Here is a 17,080-nt window from a genome sequence, read left to right as displayed (position 1 = left end):
CACTAGAAATTGTTTTATACTCTTCCCCAGATCTATGCCTCCTCACAATTATATCTCAGAGTTCTACGGACAGTTCCCTGGACGTAATGGTGGAGTTTCTGCTCTGACATGCACTGTCTGCAGTGGGACCTGGAATAGAAAAGTGTGTTTCTTTCTAAATCAGGTCCAAGCAATGGAATTGGCCACAGGTGGACTCCAATCAAGTTGTAGAGACATCTCAAGGATGATCAAAGGAAATTGGATGCACCTGAGCTCAGTTTGGAGCGTCATAGCAAAGGGGTTGAATACTTATTGACTTAAGACATTTCAGCTTTGCAATTTTAATTATTTTGTAAAAATTTCTCAAACAAAAATTCCACTTCAACATTATGGTATCATGTGTAGATCAGTCACAAAAACTTACAATTTGATCCATTTTAAATTCAGACTGTAACACAACAAAATGTGAAAACAGTCAAGGTGTGTGAATACTTTCTGAAGGCACTGTATTTGAAAAGTAAATTTAACATAAATTTATTTTTGCTGGACCAAAGCAGCAAAACATTGCCACTGTATGAAGTTGACAAACAAAACTTGAGGAAATTTTTTAGTCATTAATCGAATAATTCAATAATTAATCATTTAATTGATTAATCAATAAATCAAAAATAGCCTTTGCAGCCAAATCACCTGGTCATTGGCATGTCCAAATATCAGCTTCTTAACTCAAAAGGTGCCTGAGATAATGGTCAGAAGAGAAAGGAAATTTAATTACTTAAATAGGTACTTAATTAATCGCTAATAATTAAATAACTCCTCAAGTAATTGATTAATCAAAAAACAAAAAATACCGTTTTTGACAAAGGACTTGCTCACTATTGTGCCGAAATTTCAGCTTCCTAGCTCAAAGGATGGCTGAGATATAGCCCGGGCAAACAAGAAAGAAAGAAAGAAAGAAAACAAACTGGGCTGAAAATTGGGCAAACTGGGCAAACAAACTGAAAACCGAGTACTCCCTTTCAGCATGCGTCATTGCCGAGCCCCCTTCGGTGCCCGGCAATGACGTTATGCAGCGCCTGGAGATGGCATCGGAAAGGTGCAGTGTACAACAAGAAAGCAAGAAAACAAACAACCAGAGTGAAAACTGAGTACTCCCTTTCAGCGTGCGTCATTGCCGAGCCCCCTTCGGTGCCCGGCAATGACGTAATGCAGCGCCTGGAGATGGCAGAGGAAAGGTGCGGTGTGCAACATGGCTCATTGTAAAGGACTCCATGTGGGGAATAGGTGTTGTTAACGATGATGTCATAATTCGACAGGGACAATGCTTAGTCTGATCAGTTTGAAATGTATTGAGCATGACCGATGCAGCAATTATATTAGAGAATATAAATTTATGATGTCATCGCTCACGTGGTCTGGAAGCCATATTGGATCAAAGCAAAAAATGTTCAAAAACAGAGTTGGCTCGCAATATGTTGACTGCGCAGGGTAAGTATTCTATGAAAACCATCTAGTTTATGATTTTGTCAGTGACATTATTGTTAAGATAATAACGAATTGTTAACACGGGTCCTAAAATCCTGTTCTTCCGCTCTTTCACTCCCTCTCTCTGTTCTCTTCACCCTCTCTTTTGCTCAAGGTCATCTTCCATCTGCTTGGAAATTAGCCAACCTCACCACTTTGCACAAAAAGGTGCAAAAACAAATCCTAGCAACTACAGACCAATCAGCCTTCTCCCAATGATCAGCAAAGTCATGGAATCCATCATTGCTTCAGATATGAAATCTTTCCTCTTCTCCAATGGCTTGATCTCTGATCATCAATTTGGTTTCAGACCTGGTCACTCTACTCTGGACATGCTGCTTCTGCTTTCTCAACAATGGATGGAGGTCCTCAATGCCAAACAGGAAATTAGAGCTGTCTCCCTTGACATATCACGTGCCTTCGATACGGTCTGGCATCCTGCTCTGCTTACCAAACTCTCCTCCTTTGGTATCCATGGAAATCTCCACGCATGGCTGGCTGACTTCCTCTCTAGTTGTAGTCAACGTGTGGCCCTGAATGGGTTTCTCTCATCTCCTCTTCCTGTTCAGGCTGGAGTTCCCCAAGGCAGTGTTCTGGGCCCTGTGCTTTTTCTGGTCTTCATCAATGATCTCTCTGACTCTCTCGAAAATCCTCTCTATCTCTTTGCTGATGACTCTACTCTCTGTCGCTCCATTCCTCATCCCTCAGATCGGCAGTCTGCAGCCTCCTCACTCTCTGCAGACCTGGATAAAATCACAGACAGGGCAAACAAGTGGAACATGTCCTTCAATTCTGACAAATCTCACACTCTTACGATGTCTCTCCGAAAAGACTGACTGGACAACCCTCCCATCCACTTTCTGAATAATCCTCTCCAAGAAGTTCTGTCACTCAAGCTTTTGGGTCTCACTATCCGCCATGATCTTTCCTGGGAAAACCACATTTCAAATCTGGCCTCCAAAGCCAGTCGCTGACTGGGCATCCTCCGTCGTGCAAAGTCTTTCCTTGGCACACCTGAGCTCCTCACCACATACAAGGCTTTCATCCGCAGCTCAATGGAATACTGCTCTCCCCTCTGGGCTGGTGCTCCTGCCTCACACCTAGCTCGTCTTCACGCTGTTGAAACCAAAGCGTTTAGAATCATTGGAATCTCCCACGATGAAGCTAACTCCAAGGGCCTTTCACTCACTCACCGCAGGCAGGTTGGTGGTCTTTCCGTCTTCTACCGACTCCTCTCTGGCCTTGCCCCCCCAGCTCTCTCGGGGCTCTGTCCCCCAAATATTCCTACAGGTCGCACAAGATCTGCCTGCAACCCTCTTCTGGTTAAACTGCCAAAATCAAGACTCTCTGCTCACCTTCACTCCTTCATTCCTCTTTTCTCCCACCTCTGGAACAAACTCCCTCACTCTCTTCAATCCCACTCCACCCTCCAGGTCTTTAAAACAGCTGTTCACCACCATCTCTTATCTTCCCCCAGGAAGGGCATCCGGCCATAAAAACATTGCCTCAAACAGGGAACCATGATTGTCATGGGGCCCGCAAGCCTAACCCCCGCTCTAGCGGGGAAAATGGCCTTAAAACGATCATTCATTCATTCATATTCATCCAAAACCTTGATCTTTTCTACCCCCGCTAATTTCACCCCAAATCCACTTTTTTGAAATACCAACTTCTGTCCTGGAAGTCCTTGGGGTCCTTGTGTTTTATACTTCTCCCACCTCCCCCCCCCCCCCCCCCCCCCCTTTCCCACGCTTCCTCCCTCCAAGCCCTCTCCCTCCCACACATCTCCCTGCTCTCAAATGTTATGTTTGTGTGCTTCCCCTTCTCTCCCCATCTTGTCTTCCGCTCCCTCTTTTTATATATCTTGTTTGTCTGGTTGATTTGTTTGTGAAATAAATGTTAGCTCTTTCACGAGCCTCGATTCAGTATACAAAAAAACAAAAAACGAAGCAGACTTACACAAAAATAAGGATATATAATGATCATTATGAAGGCATCGATTTTATTGCTCACCTTAAGTTCATCTTTTTTGAAAGGGTACTCTCTATTTAACAAGGTGTGCAACGTTACACCCAGGGCCCACACGTCAGCTGCTGGACCATAATAATTCTTTCGCTGGACCATTTCAGGAGACATATAGGATATTGTTCCACCTCGATATCGTATCAACTTTCCACGTTCAAATGTAGTGGCCGTTCCAAAATCGACGACCTTCAGCACCGCTGCTTCACTATAGAGGAGGTTTGCAAGCTACAAAATAGATGCAGAAAAATGTATTAGTCAAGGGATGGACACAGGCTGAAAGTTAAAACATGAGATAACTCAACAGGACGGACACATTCAACGAAGCCATTGTTAGTCTGAAATTGTGTTTCACACCTGCAGTATTTGATCCCAACTATTTTTTATTATAACATGTACATCCTATGAGATTTAAGTTATTTTTTGCACTCGCATCAAATTTCAAGTGATGTATATGAATACAAATGGTCTGACAGGATGGTGCAGAGGTAGCGCGTACTTCACTGTGAGTGTTCTTGTCTGGGTTTGATTTGCAACATATCAATTGCTGGACTAGTGGTTTCACACAGAGCATAACAGCAATAATTGAGTCATATATGGGATTTTAAAAAATTGTACACATAGTTTGTTCCTCTCCCCAATGATAACTGCCTATGAATCACCCTGCCTGTGAAACACCACAATGACAGTTTAGAGCTGGGTCGGGATTCGAACTTCGGCTGGACAGCTTAGAAAGGAGTGTGCGTACATCTAGGTCGAGGCCATCAATGTCGGCCTTGGATTCGAAGTGATGTACTGTTTCACTCCCAAAAGTACTTGTCAGCATTTATCGGATCATGGGGTGGTGTTGATGATATTCAGCTTCAATGTTACCCAGTATGTTACCCGTTAGTGATCACCTCTTATCTTTAAAATGGTCTCATCCCACCTTCAGATTCATAAACCCAAGTCCAACGGATTTTAAGGAATAATTCGATTCTTCCACGATACATAAGCAAAATCGAGTCTTGCCACAATTTATGACGATTACTTATAATTGTAATCTTAACTTATAATTATAATTATAACTTATAATTCAATCCAATTTCAATATTTCCAATTTCATCCAATTTCAAATCCAATTTCAAAATCCAAACACACACATAACATAAACATCTATACAAACATTTTATTTATTTCATAAATGCTGTTGTGGTGGCAAATGAGATTCTTCAAATTGTTTGAAATACAGTTCCTTGTGACAAAAAAGAAACTCTTTCTTTGTTACTAAATACATCCTTCTAGGTTTCCATGGTAATTAGCACAGTTTTTTTTTTACCTTTATATCTCCATGTGCAACATTCATGTTGTGCATGTAATCAAACGCGGATGCAGCCTGGAAGAAAAGCAAATACAAAAGGTTATGGGATGGATTTATAAATCAAGCGTTTGATAGTTTTCAAAATCATGTTGGTCAATCTGCTAGACCCAATTTCAAAGCAATCTATAACGGCACTCAGTAGAGAGCAAACCTCCACATGGTTGGCCATATCACTCAATGGTGAAGAATCACTTTTAAAATTCTACTAGCTGAATCCGGATCCGGATCTTTACCAAAATCGAATCGAATCGTCCATGTCACGCACACAACCTGCACCAAGTTTCATCCAATCCGTCCACAACTTTTTGAGATATCCTGCTATGTATAGTTTTTGGCCATATCTCCCAATGGTGAAGAATCATTTTAAAATTAAATAATATTCATTTCCGAATTTATCATCAGATCTTCACCAAAATTGAATATATTTGTCCTTGTCAGACACCCAACCGGTCTTTCAAGTTTCGTCCAAATCCGTCCACAACTTTTTGAGATATCCTAGTAGGTATCGTTTTTGGCCATATCTCCCAATGGTGAAGAATCATTTTAAAATTAAATAATATTCAGGTCCGAATTTATCATCAGATCTTCACCAAAATTAAATATATATTTGTCCTTGTCAGACACCCAACCGGTCTACCAAGTTTCGTCCAAATCCGTCCACAACTTTTTGAAATATCCTGCTTGGTATCGTTTCTGGCCCTATCTCCCAATGGTGAGGAATCACTTAACAAATTATACTAACTGGATCCGGATCCGGATCTTCACCCAAATTGAATTGTTTCTTCATTGTCACACACACAACCTGTTCACCAACTTTCGTCCAAATCCATCTATAACTTTTTGAGATATCCCGCGATGTATCGTTTTTGGCCCTATCTCTCAATGGTGAAGAATCGCTTTAAAATTAAATAATTCTCATATACGAATCCATATTCAGATCTCCACCAAAATCGAATCGTCCTTGTCAGACACCCAACCGGTCCACCATATTTCGTCCGAATCCGTCCACAACCGTTTGAGATATCCTGCTATGTATCGTTTTTGGCCCGATCTCCCAATGGTGAAGAATCACTTAAAAAATTCTTATAGCCGGATCTGAATCCGGATCTTCCCCAAAATCTAATCATTTCGTCCTTGTCGCATACACTCTGCCAAATTTCGTCTGAATCCGTCCACAACTTTTTGAGATATTTTGTTCACAAACGGACAGACAGACAGGGGTGAAACCATAACCTCCATCCACCTTTGGTGGCGGAGGTAATTATTTGGAAAGTAAGTAAATCATCATGTGATTATGCTCACCTGACGAATGATGGGCTTGAGGAGCTCTTCTGAAAATTTTACTTGAGCCCTGAGCATGCTGCTGAGTGTATCTGTAAACAATAATAGAATCATGGAAGGAAGCCATCATCATCACATCACAACAGGGAAGACGAGCCCTTTAAAAGTGGAAATGTATGTGCAAATATGACGTGTCTAAGAGCCTCTGACGAAGGAATGACTAATGCTCAAAATGGCAGTTGCCCCTCATGTCCCACGGTGGTAGATAAACGCGAATCTAACATTTTTTAGTTGATAAAAGCCGTTGTGCATTTTGTCCATCGGCACAGCCAGACATGAACCTTCAGAGACAAAAATTCAGTTTTACCCACAACATTTGGCCAGCGTTGAGGTCACTTCCTGTATAACTTGCTTGAGGGAGACAATAATGTGACAAAAATGACCGGGATTGATTACTAACTGGAATTCATCACGTATTTCATGAACAATGTTCGCAAAAGTGTTTTGTAATTTCTATTCCAGCTGCTCTTTTGTTCACTTACTGTGCCCCATTCCCATTTTGGTATTTATTAAACACCCCCACCCCCATAGGATAGGGGGAGGCCTATACCTGTTGTAGGGTTTCTTTCCACAGTTAGTGCTTCTAATTGTAATGGTACCCCAGAGTTTCTTTCATCCTGAGTAGTACCAAACCACCATTTAGGTTTTTCTCCCTTTTTCTGCCAATTCCGGAACTGTAGCTCAGAGCTGGGACTTGTGGAATGAAATTTTGCATTGATGATGGCAATACAAAGTGTGTGGGTTTTCGATAATTGTTTTTGACCTTGCCCTAATTTTAAGGTCGTGACCTAATTTATAGTCATTTTAACATTTTCACCATAACTCGACAGAGGCTTGTCCAATCAGAATGAAATTTCCCTCTCTAGATGTCCTATAGCAAGACGCATTTACACTTTATTTACATCATACCCCTCCGAAGTAAAGGTCAACGTCAAATGGCGGTCTGAAAAAAACAAACATGTTTTTCGTCATCGTGCAATTTTGCCAATGCGGATTCTCAAAGACCACTTGGCCTTCCAAAATGTCCTTGCATCATAATAGTGCACCTGCATTGAAGTTGTGCACCTGATATTTCATTAGTGTCCACAACCTACTTTTTAAGATTGTGACCTAATTAACAAAACAAATCTTTTTGATCATAGCTTGGAATAAGTTTCCTCCGATTTTCATGATGTTGGACTTTATGGAAAGCCAAGCAGTGATGCGTGCAGGATGCCTCCACTCAGTGTTTTGGGAGTTCATCTCAGGCGGCCTCATGTCACCGATTAGGCCGCAACACAGAACCCTGGGGGCCACCTGCATTAATGTTATTGGCTACAGAAGGTTGAACCTCATGCCACACAAAAATAAAATGGTGCACAACACAAGACAGTGGTCACAGACAATTGTTTACAACATGCAGGCTGTAACCTACGTATTGTCGCGTTCCTGGCGATTAAAATCTTTACCAGGAAACAGATTAGCGGGGCAAGCTTTAACTCTGGGGCGACGATCAAATGTGGACTTTATATATGCGGGGGAATAAAGGGGAGGGGAAGATGAAGGGTTGTCCGCCGGACCTGTTGTTCGCCGACAGTTCCCGAACCTGCGAAAAATAAACTCAAACAAAACGGGTTTAAAATGTACAAGGAAATTAACAAAAGGATTTTTTTGAAAGAAAATACCGATAACAAGAGAAACGCGATGGTCAAACTAAATTCCTATGGGATCCTTCACACCAGACATAACGGACAAATCTATATATATATATATAAACGCGAGTCGTCTGTGTGTGTGTGTGTGTGTGTGTTCAGTTTTTGTGTGTCTGCGTTTTATTCAGAGATGGCTGAACGGATCTTCATCAAACTTTCAGAGGTTCATCAGTGAGTGCCTGGGGGTGTTTACGGCCAAAAAATTTAAAAATATATATAAAAAAAAAATAATAATAATAATAATAATCGCTCGACAGTACCTAAGCCTTTTTAAATTAATGACAGTTATATACAAGTACACATTCGCATAAATAAATACAAAACAATCACCAGACATCTGAATACAAATAAATCAAACTATTCCGGAAGTGTGCGAATTTGGTAGTGCGGCTTCTTCTTCTTCCTGATCCGCAACACTTAACTCAAACGCAGAAATGTGATGAACGCCACATTCACCCACCAGCATATACATGAACCCCCTTCCTCTCTTGCCTCCTTTCCCCTCCCTCCCCTCTCCCCCCCTTCCCTCCTTCCCCCCTCCCCCCCTTCCCTCCCCTTTCCCCACCTCCCTGCCCCTTCCCCCCCTCCCTCCCCCTGCCCCCTATCCCTCCCCCTTCCCCACCTCCAACCGCTTTTCCCCCCTCCAACCCCTTCCGCCCTCCCCTCCCCTGTGAAGGGTAAAAGGCAAGAGAGAAAATGTCGGTCCGAGAGTTATTTTAACGTTGGGTCATGACATCATCGGTGCTTCTCTTCCAATGACCACAGGCCACCACTATTGTCCACCTCTCCACCAATCAGCGCATCGCTTCTTGCTCGCCCTTCTCTCTACCAATCAGCGAGTGCCTTCTTACTCTGCCCTGGCCAATCACGGCTCCTCGGGGCGTGTCTTCGGCCTGCTCGACCTCGATGTGTGCTTCCCAATGGTGTAATTCGCGGCAGTGCTCAATGTCCTGGCTTCCTGGTGGTTTTTATTGTTATTTAGTGTGGTTTAATGTCCATTCTAACTGGTGTCTATGGTGCGGTGCCAAAAAGGATAAAGGATAGATCACTGAGGTTTGATGAACAGGGGAATTAACATAATCCCTACAACGAGTTAACACAAGGGCCATCCTCGTATGGCCACAATTATTCACTCTTACGTGACAACCGGCTAAACAAAACTTACTACATGATGATGGTTCCTACCCGACATCCGGAGCATGTTAATTTATCCGGACATAACACAATTCACTGAAAAGAAAATTCACATTTTTTTCTGTTGCTTCATGTGAAAGGTTCTAAAGCCCAGGATTTAATCAGCACATACATTAAAAGTAGCCTGATGTAAGAAAAGATAATAATCCAAACCTCACAGCAGTTGTACAAACTCATACAAAGCATATCTTCACCAGGCTAAACAGTTTACGTTTTGTAACCCACTGATAGGCCGGATCTGGATCCAGACCTGAACCAAAATCTAATCACCTTTTTCTTGTCATCTACCCAATCCTTCCACCTTGTTTTGTTATAATCCGTCCATAACTTATTGAAATATTGTGCAATATTTAGTGCCTGTAGAAAATCTACACCCCTTTCAAATTTTTCACCTTGTCGCCTGGAATGCAAATGCATTAAATCAGACTTTTTCCACCTTTATTTAGAAATCCTACATCGTACCCCACAACTTCCAAATAAAAAACAAATTCGGCAAATTTCAGAAAATTAATTTAAAATACAAAACGAGAATATCTTGTTTGAATAAATGTTCACCCCCCTCATAACAGCAATTGTAAATTAGCTCAGGTGAAACCAATCACGTTCAAAATCATACACCAAGTTAAATGGCCTCCACCTGTGTTCAATTGTAGTGATTCTGATTATTTTAGAATAAAATCAGCTCTTCCTGTTGGTAGTTTTTTTGCTGGGTCGTGCATTTCACAGCAAAGACTCAACTATGAGTACCAAGGAGCTTTCAAAAGATCTCCGGGATAAAGTTGTGGTCCGGATCTTCACCAAAATTGAATCAATTCGTCTTTGTCAGACACCCAAACCTGTCAACCAAATTTCGTCCGAATCCATCTACAACTGTTTGAAATATCCTGCTCACAAACAAATAGACAATCGGGCAGGGGTGAAAACATAACCGCCTTGTATTAATGGTAATAATGTTTTCCATATCATCTTAATAATGTTTTCCATTAAGTTATATCAGCTGATGTGTGGTGGATTCAATATTATATTTATTGTGCATTGAGCAGATTGGTGTACAAATGAAGCCACAAAACAAAGAAAGTCAAAATGATTTAAGATTACACATGCAGTATTACATGGGTTCAAACAACAGCAGAACAATGTCAACAAAGAACAATGAAAAAGGGAAACTCACCTGCTAATACAAACTCAGTGACCATGAAACAGTGATCTTCATACTGCTTCACACCCAACACTTTAACTACGTGGGAATAGCAGAGTGGAAATAAGATAAACATTAGAAAGCTCATTCCGAAGTTCTCTTTCCCCGTTTTGCCTTTAACTGTGTTTCAGAAATGTTGTTTCTCAATTAAAGTTTTCATATTTCCTAACACAATCATAAACTGATGCGTTCATTTTAGAATGAATGAATGATCGTTTTAAGGCCATCTTCCCCGCTAGAGCGGGGGTTGGCCTTGCGGGCCCCATGACAATCATGGTTCCCTGTTTGAGGCAATGTTTTTATGGCCGGATGCCCTTCCTGACGCCAACCCTTGGTCGCCTCTTACGATGCGCAGGGATACGGTGTACCTATTCTAAATCGGGGTACACACCGTGATCATTCATCCCAGCAAGCTGGTACTCAATTTGCCGACCTCGGAAGGATGACAGGCTGAGTCAACCCCCCTGGCGTTAATTCAGCGATCGACCGGGATTCGAACCCAGGATCGTAGGATCCCAAGCCGGCACCCTAACCACTGAGCCAACACCAGGCTTTTTAGAATTTTTCTCTTGAATTTTTAGAATCTTGAATCTTTTCATTTTAGAGTAGGCATGAAAAGGACACTAAATGAAATTCTCTCATCTCTTCCTGTCCAGGGTGGAGTTCCTCAAGGCAGTGTTCTGGGCCCTGTGCTTTTTCTTATCTTCATCCAAGATCTCTCCGACTCTCTGGAAAATCCTCTCTACATCTTTGCTGATGACTCCACCCTCTGCTGCTCCATACCTCATCCCTCAGATCGGCAGTCTGCAGCCTTTTCACTCTCTGCAGACCTGGATAAAATTACAAGGTGGTTTCTGTCTTCCACCGACTCCTCTCAAGCCTTTTTCCCCCTGCTGTCTGTGCTCTGTCCCCCAAATATCCCTGCAGGATACACAAGGTCTGCTAGTAACATCTGGTGAAACTGCAAAATCAAGAATCACTGCTCACCTTCACCCTTTCATTCCTCTTTTTTCCTGCCTCTCGAACAAACTCTCACGCTCTCTTCAATCCCTCTCCTCCCTCCAGGTCTTCAAAACAGCTGTTCACCACCATCTCATATCTTCCCCTATCCAAAACCTTGATATTTTCTACCCCCGCCCCCCCCCCCTTAATCTATCTCAAATCCACCTCCTTCAAATTCCCTGTTTTCTTTCCTGAAATCCCCTGCAGGTTCCAACTTGTTTATCCTGTGTACCCCACTCCTGCCATCTCTCTTCCACAGATCTCCTGATGTCCCTTTTCCCAATTGTTGTTGTGCTTCCTTCCCTACCCCTCTTGTCTCCCGCTCCCTTTATTATATGTTATATGTGTTAGGTCTTATACAAGCCTCGAGTAAGCATACAAAAATAGGCCCTTAAATGAACTCGAATATTCTGGAGAGTATGGTGATGACAGAAAACGACAAACTTCAAAATGGATTAAAAAACCAAGCAGAGAACAGAAAAACCACGCGTCTGCTTGCACGTTCAATGAACCAAAAGGGAAGATCTCAAGATGAGGGCTGGCAGGATGGATTAGAGGGATGCGCAGTTGCCGTTGAGATGTGTCGCTCGGGTTCAAATCTTGGCCCAGCTATAAACTGCAACTTGGTATTTGGACATGCATGGTGTTCTATCCATCGGAAGCACATCAGGCCAGAGGACCCATCTGCCATCATTGGCCGTTGGTGGACGTTAAAGACCCCACAGCATCAAGCTGGAGGACTCCCACAACATGAGTGTGTCAGTAATCATCACCACCATGAACGGAATGGAAATTCCTGCCACCTCCGTTGATCAACTACGTAGTCTGGGCAGCTGTCTTTTCAGACTTGGGCAACAAACTTTCCCGAGCTGACCCCACAGGATGGTGAGAATAATAGCAACTGTAAAAGCGCTGTAGTAGTAATAGTAGTAGTAATAGTAATTGTAGGAGTAGTAGTAGTAGTAATAAGAGTAGTAGTAATAGTAGTAGTAGTAGTAGTAGTAATAGTAGTAGTAATAGTAGTAGTCATAATAGTAGTAGTAGTAATAATAGTAGTAGTAGTTGTAGTAATAGTAGTAGTAATAGTAGTTGTAGTAATAGTAGTAGTAGCCGGCGTTGGTGGACGTTAAAGACCCCACAGCATCAAGCTGGAGGACTCCCACAACATGAGTGTGTCAGTAATCATCACCACCATGAACGGAATGGAAATTCCTGCCACCTCCGTTGATCAACTACGTAGTCTGGGCAGCTGTCTTTTCAGACTTGGGCAACAAACTTTCCCGAGCTGACCCCACAGGATGGTGAGAATAATAGCAACTGTAAAAGCGCTGTAGTAGTAATAGTAGTAGTAATAGTAATTGTAGGAGTAGTAGTAGTAGTAATAAGAGTAGTAGTAATAGTAGTAGTAGTATTAGTAATAGTAGTAGTAATAGTAGTAGTCATAATAGTAGTAGTAGTAATAATAGTAGTAGTAGTTGTAGTAATAGTAGTAGTAATAGTAGTTGTAGTAATAGTAGTAGTAGCCGGCGAAGCCGGTGTTGTCAATGAACGCGTACGTATTATGCTGAAAAAACAGATTATGCTGGATCTCTTGGCTTGAGAATTTCGAAGATTTGACACACCAAATTGCTCAATGGAGGCCGCCATCTTGCGGATGCGGAAGTATGCATAACAAATTTGAAAAAAAGTTCCATAGGAGTTTGTTTCACCCGTCTTTGTTTGATTCACAATCTTATGCACCTCTAATTTGTAATTAAAATACTTTAAGACCAACCTCGGCCCGCACGGGCCTGGTTGTCTTCAACGAAAATCGTCACCAAACACCGGAACCAATGAGATTCGAGCATTTGAAAAAATACTTCAAAGAAGCGTATTACGCGTTTTGGAGGCTGAAAACGGCGTCAAATATTCTAAAATTGACGAAGAATTATTTTTTAGAAATATCGCGGCAGTAGGGGATAGTTTTTCACGGCCGGAAATATCCGAAGTCGAGACGGAATTCACCGAATTAATCAAGAAGGAAATTTTATAAATTTTAATCTCATCCAGAATGCAAATGGTGTCATTTTAGGTCTGAATTTGCGAAATTTTGTGAGCTGACCAATCAGCGATCAGCTTAGGTCAGCCAATCAGCGCCAGCGACACGGTTTGATTAACGACAGCCACACATTGCCATTGAAACGGCGCTATCGTCTGATCTGTCGGCACTGATCTTACTGCAAGCTAACTTCTTCTGGTGGAGGAAGCCGCAGTGCCCGGAGAGAACCAGTCCTGACAGCGACTGAAGTTAGAAGACTACACACATGCTGTGAAAACGTATATTAAGCCCAGTTAAAATTTCTTAAAATAGGCCCTAAGCTAGCACATCGTATAGTTACTTCCTTAAGCTTCTTGTGACATTTATTGTATGTAGGTATTGGGGAGGACTGTCTGCTCTTCTCTTTTGCCAAGTCTTACCAGGTACGGTACCTACTACACCTACCAACTACCTAACCCACTGATGCCATCGTGATGGGTAAAATAGTGGCAAGAGGCTTTGGCTTCGCCGGCTCATTGCGGCTTTGCAGTCGGGTACTAGTAGTAATAGTAGTAGTAGTAGTAGTCGTAGTAGTAGTAGTAGTCGTCGTAGTATGACATGATGGATAACAAATCAATGAATGGTATATAATTAATTATCTACAGAAGTCCTCATGCTCATGTTCATTACGTTGTACACTGATACAGGTGAGTAAACTTTTGTCCCATCTGCAAGCATTAGTTGGTGGACATTATAGCTCCCCTGATATATGTTGTGTTGTAGCGACCCATGGGTCCCCCAAGCGAGACCAGCAGCAGAATCTCCTTGCTCCAGCCGGTGACGTCACCGGCGGACAACCTCGGCGCCGGGGTGGCTGGTCACGTGACCACCAAAGCGTGCCGTGCGTGCGGTTACCATCCTTTGCACCTGTCGGTCACGTGACCACCGAAACACGCCTCGCCTAAGAGGCGTGGCTTTCGGTTTCGGTTGTGCTTTCTGGTTGTGATATATATGCAGCCCGATAAATGGGCTTTGACGGAGTTCCTGAGTTGGGTTTTACAATAAACATCTTCTCGGACGAGTTTGTGTCTTGCCCGTCACTTCGTCCGTCTCAAGCAAGAGCTCGGCTCTTCAGTGTCATGTCATAGGCTAGGCTTTGGCTCCACATCATGTCATACTACTACGACTACTACTACTACTACTACTACTACTACTACTACTAGTACCCGACTGCAAAGCCGCAATGAGCCGGCGAAGCCAAAGCCTCTTGCCACTATTTTACCCATCACGATGGCATCAGTGGGTTAGGTAGTTGGTAGGTGTAGTAGGTACCGTACCTGGTAAGACTTGGTAAAAGGAGGAATTTGTTCCTTTGAGATGGCATTTGCTTTAGTCTTTTATAAACCGGATACAGAAGGTGGTTATCGCAGGCATTTGCAATTTGTTCAGGGTGCCGGTGAAAGCTCACTTCACAACATATATCAGGGGATCTATAATGTCCACCAACTAATGCTTGCAGATGGGACACTCAGCTGAACATCAATCCAAGGGACGACACACTTTGTAATGTAACGTTCAACCTGCGAAGCACTAATCTGACAGTTTACAGTTGGGTCCTGTCAGAGGAATGATTTTATAGGAATATTACAAGGAAATGTAGAGGTTGATGGGCGATATGGGATTTGAATGTGGGATTTCAGCACTGTGAATGGTGTGTCACATGCGAATGTCAAAAAAGGCAAATCCAAATGGATTATTTGTATTGTAATCCATGAAATGCACACTTACCGATATTCGGATGGCTTAGGGAACTGAGCAAATGAGCTTCTTTCAAAAACTGAAATCAAACAGCACAGAAATGTGTCAACAACAGAGCAACCATCTTCCCGACTTTCATAGTGAGGATATTTCATGCATTTGTTATACCAGCAACGGGACCCGCCCTATGGGCGGGGCTTCAATTGGGAGGCCCAAATGAAAAGGTAAAATATCAGAAATTGAAGGCTTTTTTATTTTAAACGATTTATATAAACATCCGTTAAATCATATCACACGCAAATCATCAAAATCTAAACAGTATCTTACTATAATTCACCAAATGTCCCACATTCCACACATCCACACAATCACGTGTACGGATGTTACATGTGTGTGCCGTGTGTGTGGATACGACGCACGGGTGGGAGGCCGGAAGCAAACAGGCAATGCAGATACGGCGAACGCTAAAGCATGAAACCAATAAATTCCACATTCCTGTGGCACCTTCAGTCGCACGTCAGACATGGACAGCAAGTTCGTGAAGGACTTCCATGAAAAACGTACCCGTTCGCAAACAAACGGGTGCGTTCACGTATCGAAACATCGATGATCGATGGAAAGACTCGGACAAGCACAATATTTCCAGTAATAATTCAGTATTTTGACTGACAGAACGGTGGATGGCAGTCAAAATAAATCGAGGTCTGGGCGACACTTAATCTTATTGAGACTTCGGATACGATTGCTCAATATGTAAAGGAAACTCTTTTCAACCCCTCAAAACTCAAAATAAACGGTTTCCAGAGTGTCGCACTCCAGCGTGTCCTCGTTTTTTGAAAGTTCAAATATGATAACCCCATCCCTACCGAAGCGGCTAGGGGGTGGGGGAGGGGTTATGTTATTAACTTTATGATTATTACTACCATAGCAGAGTGCCTGTCCGACAAGTGATCTTGTCCCAAGCATGCTGCACGTTCTTCTGACACATCCCCTTATTTGGGCGGTGTATAGTATAGGCAACACACCGCTGTCTTTATCGCTCCCAATAAATAGAAAAAAACAACCAAGGTTACGTACACGAAGCAAAAACATAATATGTATTACTTATGTGCATGTATAATAAATACATCACGCTTATATACTTCGGGTAATTCAAATTTCAACCCCACTCCCGTCTCGGTCTCCCTCCTCCCAAAGAAAGAAATTTCCGACACTCGTGCACCGGCACCCGCACCCGCAGACGCCGGGAGTGGCAGGAAGGGTCATTCCTCTCTGGGGTATATAGATTACAGTCGATCTATGGGTGGGTCTCAAGAACATTGGGTGTGTGTTCATTTACCAAATTTCTTGTGGAGAGATCGCCAATGGTTTAAGCATTTGAGCAAGCACTCCATTCAAAACCGTTAAAGAACGGCTGGCTTGGCAAGCGCAAGCTAGCTGCTTGGTAAAGGAGCACAACCCGCCTTCTACCTTTCAGTTTCGTATGAAACAGCAGGAGCGAGTTTCAAAAGTTCGGTACGAAAAATGCCACTGGCAGAAAGGGCCATGTTATTAATCCAATATTTGTGGGTTATATAGAGTACAGTAGATCTTCGCTCAGTTCTGTAAGTAAACCTTACTTCACGGATGTCGGGATTCCTCCAAATTTCTTCATTTAGTGTTTATAAAGAGCATTAGCGACTGTTTAAAAAGCTAAGCATACGTGTTTGTGGTTTATAATATTTTTCCTTCCTGCAGAAGCTGTTGCTCCCAAACGCCATTATAACTCGAAGCTATTTATACCGGCATACGTTATCACTTATCACTGCAGGAAAAACGCTTTGGGGAAGTGGGACATTATTATATTAATATTGTTTTTGTAATAACCATAACAATATGCAATTATCATTAATGTTGTTATTAAAAGCGTCTTTGGTAAAACGCCACGATAAAATTATCTTCTTGTTTGGAAAAACACCACGATAAAGCTAATTTAACATTGATATACACCTCAA

General features: G+C 42.4%; 1 protein-coding gene across 1 annotated transcript in view; it reads right to left on the bottom strand.

The window, feature by feature from the left end:
- The window catches only part of LOC144891825 (putative sperm motility kinase W), a 44,789-nt gene extending 28,711 nt beyond the window's left edge, over positions 1-16,078 (bottom strand). Inside the window, exons 1-6 of the mRNA XM_078776562.1 lie at positions 16,010-16,078; positions 15,117-15,165; positions 10,283-10,348; positions 6,188-6,258; positions 4,844-4,900; positions 3,517-3,753 (exon numbers count right to left, since the gene is read on the bottom strand). Coding sequence (XP_078632688.1) covers positions 3,517-3,753; positions 4,844-4,900; positions 6,188-6,258; positions 10,283-10,348; positions 15,117-15,165; positions 16,010-16,012 — 483 coding nt within the window. The 5' untranslated portion in view covers positions 16,013-16,078. The remainder of the gene's footprint in view (positions 1-3,516; positions 3,754-4,843; positions 4,901-6,187; positions 6,259-10,282; positions 10,349-15,116; positions 15,166-16,009) is intronic.
- Positions 16,079-17,080: the final 1,002 nt, after the last annotated feature.

This window comes from Myxine glutinosa, chromosome 4 (genome assembly GCF_964187855.1).
Source record: "Myxine glutinosa chromosome 4, kmMyxGlut1.1, whole genome shotgun sequence".
In the NCBI taxonomy this organism is placed as follows: Eukaryota; Metazoa; Chordata; class Myxini; order Myxiniformes; family Myxinidae; genus Myxine; species Myxine glutinosa.
The sequence above is the reverse complement of the archived record's forward strand: the minus strand, read 5'-3'. Positions and strand labels throughout refer to the sequence as shown.